Genomic DNA, 7,538 nt, shown 5'->3' on the forward strand with positions numbered 1-7,538 from the left:
TCTTTTTGTTTTGTTTTGTTTGGGCTTACTTATCTTCATAAAAACACAGAAGTGGGTAATTTCATGTAAGAATAGGTATTTGTAAATATACTCTGCCTTTTTTTTTTTTTTTCTTTTCTTTTTGCAGTAGTGTCTCACCCTAGCCCAGGCTGACCTGGAATTCACTATGTAGTCACAGTGTGGTCTCAAACTCACAGTGATCCTCCTATGTTTGCCTCCAGAGTGCTGGGATTAAAGGTGTGCATCACCGTTCCCAGCCTGTTAGACATTTTATCAAAAAATAAATGTTCCCAGTACAGAAAATTGGTAGCAGGAGTGCAGTCATTTCTGTGATGACTCTGGTCATTTTGTTTGTCTTTGGAACTCTTTTCTGTAATAAGTATGAAAGAAAGCTTGAAATTTTGGGCTTTTTTGAATTGCATTTCATTAATTTCTAATCTTATATCTCTTCTGTTTTCACTGCACTTGCATTGCCTTTCTTTCTCCAGTTTCCTAGAGAGCAAGCTACTAAAAGGAGGGGGGGGGAAGGATGTTAAGTCTCTAGTTACAAATGCACCCCAAATGAGAATTGTGATGTTTAAGGTTTTTATTTTATTTTATATGGGTATAAACTCAATATTCATATACTAAATATGTACTGGATCTTGAATGTTAATATTTAATAGGTAAGTAAGAAATACTGTCATACCCTAATAATCTTGGACAATGGCATCAAGCTATCATCCCCAGTCAGACATACAATGATGATGACAACATCTAATACTCTGATGTGCTGTGTGCTGATGAAGATATTTCATAGGTTAGATAAAATTAAAAAAATTGACTCATTATATTATGAACTTACTAATGCATTTTTCTTTTCAGGAGCAGCCCCATGATAAGCAAAATTTTATCTGTACAAGAGTGGTCATGTCCATGTTCATTGAACTTCTATAAGTGATTGGCTGATGGATTTGAAGTTCATAGTTGATGAGAATACTTATAAAATGTTACCTTGAACAATTCCATACTTTTCCCATTCTCTAATGGCCTTCTTGATACCTCATAATGATCTGGTTTCTAAATCTGCATTATAAAAATTTACATGGCTACCTCAGTTGTTTTATGATTAATGTTTCTCTGAATAACATTTCTCTATTCCTTTACTTTGCAATCATACGTATTTGATTAAAACTAGTTTTATGACAGATGGCATACAGTAAGTGTTATCTGGAAAGGATTATACTAAGAGGATATAAATAAATCATACGCGAACCTACTTTTTTGGACAATGGAACACCCAGGAGCCATAGATTGTTACTAGAAAATTTTCAGTGCCAGGGATAGGATACCTTGAAGTGAGTTGTTGGCCAGGGAGGTCCCTGATGCTCCCAAGACATTACAGGTCATTATTGAGGCCCTTGGTTTCCTACCAGGAATAGATGGTAAGACCCTACTGTGGAAGACTGCATTCTTGAGCTGCAGAGTCACTCAGAAATTCAGCTGGAGCAGAGCTGAAAACCTCTTCCATGTAGACCAGCTTACAGAAAGCTGGAAAAAGCCACACTGCAGTCAGCTTAATGGGAGAGAGAGAAATCACCATTGAACATACTCCACAAAGGACACTGCATTGGGCCTACTGGGCCAAATGAGCCAAAGGGTGCAATAGTGGCATGTCTGTCATGGGTGAAACCATCTTCCCTGTAATTTGACTGGAGGCCCACTCCATGGGAGAGAATACATCCCTGATACTGAAAACCTACAACAGTATTAGTCATGAGCCCTAGGGGTGTAATGTCTACTGCTGTCTGGCTAAATGTATATACTGTGCTCATCAAACTTCTCAATAAGTACTTCTCTTAATGTTCATACCCATATATTGATGCTACTCTCACTTTTTTGTTAGAAAACTTTCTCTTTTCAGATGGCAGTGACTCAGAAGACACCACAGTGCTGAGAAGTGACAGAGGCATGCTCAGCATTGCAATACCTCTATCAAACCTTCCATGGCTCAGGGTCCATTGTGGAAGAGGTTGTGGAAAGAATTTAAGAGCCAAAGGAAGGGTAGGAATCCTTATAATGTACTCCTCCAGACACAAAATGACTTGTATATCCATGACCTTACAGTGCCTGGCACTACCTATACAAGACCATCATAATAGGAGGAAAAGATGATGACATCAAAATAAAAGACAGACTGGTTGAGAGGGGGAGGGACTATTATGGAGAATGGAGTTTCAAAGGGGAAAGTGGGGGGGGGTGGGAGGGAATTACCATGGGATGTTATTTGCAATCATGGAGGCTGTTAAGTATAAAAAATGAAAAATTTAAAGAATTTACTCTGGGGATGGAGAGTTGGCTCAGCAGTTAAAGGTACTTGTTTGCAAACCCTGCAAGTCTTGGTTTGATACTGCAGTTCACACATAAGTCAGATACACAAAGTAAGGTGTAATTACTACATGAACAGACCAAAAAAAGCATACAAGTAGAAATTACTGTTTTATTAGTGCTATGTGAGTCCTAAAGTCATAACATTCTTAGAAGGGTCCAAATAGAGTGGGCAAGATAAAAATAAGACCAAAAACAGGGGTGAGGTGACTGTTCTGAGGAAACATCACCCTTGCTGGAGGAATTTTCACACTTGGAATCTGGACTCTGATGAGCTACACACTGAGCTTGAGCTGGAGGATCTCCAGTCTAGTTCTTGAACTTACAAACATAGGGCAACTTCAAGTCACAGTTATAGTTTGTCCACTTCCGAAATCCTACAGACACAGAAAATTAAAATGAATGTTGCAAGCAGATCTAAGGAATTCATTAAGTATCTACAATTTCAATCAAGAATTTGAACTTTCTGACTCATCTACAAAAGAGCGCTAGTCCCTGAGAAGTAGACATGGGAGAAGATAAGAGAAAATAAATCCTTCTTACATAGCCTGGCTAGGGGGAAACCAAGAATACAAGGCTCAGTCTTGAAGGAGAGAAGTGGTAAAGATTGGGCAGGAGAATTTTTTATGCTCCTTACCTGAATTTCTTGTCAATGTCCCACAGTAACCATGCTGTGAGGCAGAGCAAGGATCCTTATCCCAGTTAAAGTAGTTCAACACATCATCATTGCTCCACTGCCAGCCACCCTCATCAGTTTCTTGGCCCTACAGAGGATGCAGCCATCAGAATAGAACAACCATTGAAGGTCTGATTGCATGACAGGGCCCCTTTGCATGAAAATATTACCTGCTCACCCAGCTTCATAGAATTAGTTTTGTTAATGTTTCTGTGAGCTATCTATGCTTGAAAGTTAGCCATACCATCACTCCACTATTACCAAATTCCAGTCTATAACCAATCACAAGCCCTTGAGATCCAAATAAAGTAATAGGTTCCTTGTTGAACGTAACAGGATGTGCACTTGAAAATTACACTAGACTCCAAATACCATTTCTATTTTATAAAGATCAGATGTGGATCTATTTATTGGGGATTGGATGAGAGTCATAGAGGCAGATTAAATGAATCTCATAGAAGACATTTGTAACACCTCATTTAGAAAGAACAGAAAATTTGATGACAGGCAAACAAATGCATTCTGACAACTAGAGACATATACAGAGTTAAGTTCCTCAACTTGTCTTAGGAGTCCTTTTTCCCAAATGTTAGTCTCTATCTGAGCTGTATGTCACCTTGGGTTTCTTCCAGTGTAGGAAAAGAGAGTATGCTTAGAAGACAATGGCCTATTTAAACTCTGTATTAAAAAAAAAGTAAGGGTTATCTCATTTGTCCTGGTGCTAACTTACTCTCCGTGGAGAACCTGCTTCTCTTTTGCAGATAGATGCAGATCCTAAGGAGAGAGCCACCCCATCATGCCTCAAAAAGGCCCCAACTAAAACTAAGGAAAATTGGAAAACAAGCAAAGGTGCTGTTTTCCTGATGAACCAGATACCAGCACAAGGGGGAAGGTGACCAACACAGAGAAAAATCATCTCCTGCCAAATCTGAGAGCCAGAGCCTCAGAGTCCCCCAACACCTCATCACTGAAGCAGACCAAAAATGAACCCAACATAGCTCAGGGAAGTTTTGCGGAAGTGGGAACGGAAAGTATGTCAGAGCCACATGTTAGGTCATAATATGCAGAGACATCACACCAATAATTGTGGGCTAACTCCACAATGCAGGACCCATATACATCAACGAGGAGGGGCCACTGGGGAGGGGGTAGGTCACGGATGAGCCTAATAATGGTACCACACTGCCTGTATTTGCTGAATAGAAAACTAATAATTTTTTTTTTTTTTTTAAAGAAGACAATGGCCAGTAGAGAGGTGACAGAGATGATAAATGTCTCACCATTGTGGAATCGTGGAGGCCCATCCAGACATATTCGTAGTTGTTCACCATGCTCTTCACCAGGGACGACACAAAGGCACCCTCAGCTTCACTGAGCACAGACACCAGGTGTCCTGAGGGCCGCTTCTGGCAGGCCCGCTGTGAGAAAAAGGACAGGAATACTGAGACCCTCACTGAAGAATGGCAGGGCACCAGAAGGTAAGAAGGAGGATTGTGTGAAAGATGGGGGAGACATTCTGATTTCCATGGAACCATGAAAATTTGAGCAGCTCTTCTGTGAGCCCCATAAGTGCTTCCAATCATTCCTTACAGTCCCACCCATTAGCACTCACATCTGCATCAAACCAAGATTTTTCTGTCCTAAACAAGGCATAGCAGTGGGATGCATAGGCCTGTGAGCCTTTGGGGCAGCTGATGCGAGGTGATTGCAGGTCCTCCTTGGAACCTTGACCTGGCATGGAAAGTAATAGAAAAGAGAGATAGAGAATGCATGTAAATGAGTAAGTGCTGAATTGTGAAGTCAACTTCAATAATTTGAGCCTTGGCTTTCCAGAACAAGTGCTAAATCCTGACTAGTTCTCACTTTTCAACATGCTTTCATCAACTTGTGGACTTTTTCACTAGATAGGAGCAGACCATCAGTTTTCATGTTATGCTTCCTCTTGATTCTGCACTTTTGACTCCTCATCTGGGCTATCTCGTTATTTAATGGTTCTTCCATATTTCTCCTCCTTTATATTTCACTGATGACCCTCACGTGTCCCTTCTTCAGACTGCCTACATACATTAGAACTCTGTCCCAAACTGAGAGACCTTTTAATTGCATTAATACTGGAGCACTGTGGGGCATCCCATCATCAGTGGCCTTGAGGAAAGCCATATAGTACGGGAATGGCTGGTGACACTGTGAAAACCTCCTCACTATTGGTACACGTAGTATTCAGGAGTCACCTCCATTTATTTCTTCCAAGCACTCACAGAAAACCCAAGAATATAAGCAGAGAAAGCTCACCTTGCACCTGAGACAGGAGCATTAGGCAGGAGAACAGGATCCAGGACATGTTGTAGAGGGTCATGGGAGGCATCATCCTCTCTGTGAGTGAGGAAAAGTCAGCGTCACTGAAATCAGTGTGGTCAGAAGGATGATATGTGGAGAGACCACCGCATCTTCCCTTCTCTATCTATCCTTAAGATACATTATCTTGCTACCAACCTACTCCTCTGCAGATCTGAATATAATAGGAATCTATGTCATCTGGTCCCCTGTGAGCATTCAGGGCAGCCCTTTCTGACTCTCAGAGCTCTATGTCTGTCAGAAAAAGACACAACAACATCTCCTCCTGCAATGTGAGAAATGAAACTTTGCTGGGGAAGAGATATTCTTTTAACTCTCCCTTACCTGTGTTGTAGATCTCTGGGATGAATGGTGAGGACAGAAAGAACTCAGGTTTTATAAGCCAGCCTGAGGGAGGGGCTTTGAAATGAAAAACTATGCCTGTCCAGATCAAGATTAGTGGGGAGCTTGGCATTGGATTTATGAAATTCCCAGCAAGAGTTCAAAACTTTTCCTGGCAGTGACTGGGAATTAACACATATGTCACATCTTTGCAATTAGCAGGTCAACTCTTTCCTCATGAATCAGTGAAGTTTAAATTTTTCCCACAGATCTCCTATTCTGGATAGCTTCAGAGAATTGCAGCAGTGTTGTCAAAGAAATGAAAGTGTTCATTATTTTGGAAATTATGAATATAAATTATGGATAATTATTAGTAGTCAGCTTTTGACCAATCTGGTAAAACTACTTTCTGAATGCATATGTGTATAATTCTATATATATTCCTTACATTTTAAAAATACTTTATTTATTTGTTTACAAGGAGTAAGGGGGGAATGGGTGAGCCAAAGCCTCTATAACCACTGCAAACAAACTCCAAATGCATGTACCACTTTGGGCATCTGGCTTTATATGAGTACTAGAGAATTGACCCTTTGTTGTTAGACATTGCAGGCAAGTGCCTTTACTGCTGAGGCATCTCTCTTGCCTTCCTTAAATTTTTATTTGCTTACTTATTTGAGAGAAAAATAGAGGCAAAGAGAAGAGGTGGAGAGAAATCATATGGATGCACAAGGGACTCAAGTCACTACTAACGAACTCCAAATGAACACACCACCTTCTGCATCTGGCTTGTGTGGACACTGGAGAATCAAACCTGGGTCCTTAGGCTTTACAGACAAGTGCTTCAACCACTAAACAATCACTCCAACTGCCTCCTTAATTTTTTAAAGCAAATTGATAATTAAAGTTGGATTTATTAGGAATTGCTGATCTGTGTGTACAGGATATATGATTCAAGACAGACAATTATCAAATAAATAGTATTGTGTTCAAGATGATACAAGAACTTTGTAGTAGATTCAAAGTAAACTTAAAGTCAGCTGGTGACTCAATATTTTACCCACAATTTAAAGGAACAGATTTGACTGAATTTTCTTTCTCTCCCCATCTGTGTTGCATGATTAAGAAACAGTGCCTCAGTTTACTATAAGCCTGAGCTTTCAACTTAGTGTCTCAGACTAAGGATTTGAATCACATTGCGTCTGCAGAACCTTATTCAATGGCCTTGAAATTGAGGTTTGAATTATTTTAGTAAATATTTCTATTTTCTGAATTTGTGTACTGTGTTTAGTACTCAGAAGTTCAAAGAAATGATGAGTAAAATAGTGTATGTCTTAGTATTTATTAAACCTTTGTCATCAGTCATTCAAAACCATGTAAAAGGTGGTAACTAAAGAGATGTTTTAAGTTTAAACTTACTTTGAGGGCTGGAGAGATGGCTTAGTATGTAAGATGCTTGCATGCAAACCATAATGACCCACGTTCTATTCCCCTGTACCCATATAAGCCAGACCAACAAAGTGGTGAATGAGTCTAGAGTTTGATTGCAGTAGCTGTAGGCCCTGATGCACCCATTCTCTCTCTCTCTCTCTCTCTCTCTCTCTCTCTCTGTCTCTCTCTCTCTCTCGTAAATAAATTAAAAAAGCTGCCTTTGAACTAGCTTGAATAGTATTAATAGTTAACAGTAAAATTCATTTCTTATAAGAAATATCTGAATATTCTGTATGGGTAATGGGAAGGATTATCACTGAAGGCCAGTTATATTTTTTATTAAAAGTAAATTGCAATGCATTGTTGTAATGTAATGACATTTTTACCT

General features: G+C 39.7%; 1 protein-coding gene across 1 annotated transcript; it reads right to left on the bottom strand.

Moving 5' to 3' along the window:
- Positions 1–2,465: 2,465 nt before the first annotated feature.
- LOC101599767 (regenerating islet-derived protein 3-gamma-like) lies at positions 2,466–5,411 on the bottom strand. The gene is made up of 5 exons (XM_004660543.2): positions 5,336–5,411; positions 4,656–4,774; positions 4,324–4,461; positions 3,005–3,131; positions 2,466–2,744 (listed from the first exon to the last, which is right to left on the bottom strand). The coding sequence occupies exons 1-5, from the start codon at positions 5,409–5,411 to the stop codon at positions 2,677–2,679; spliced, it is 528 nt and encodes a 175-aa protein (XP_004660600.1). The 3' UTR covers positions 2,466–2,676.
- Positions 5,412–7,538: the final 2,127 nt, after the last annotated feature.

Source organism: Jaculus jaculus, chromosome 6 (genome assembly GCF_020740685.1).
Source record: "Jaculus jaculus isolate mJacJac1 chromosome 6, mJacJac1.mat.Y.cur, whole genome shotgun sequence".
NCBI classification, from domain to species: Eukaryota; Metazoa; Chordata; class Mammalia; order Rodentia; family Dipodidae; genus Jaculus; species Jaculus jaculus.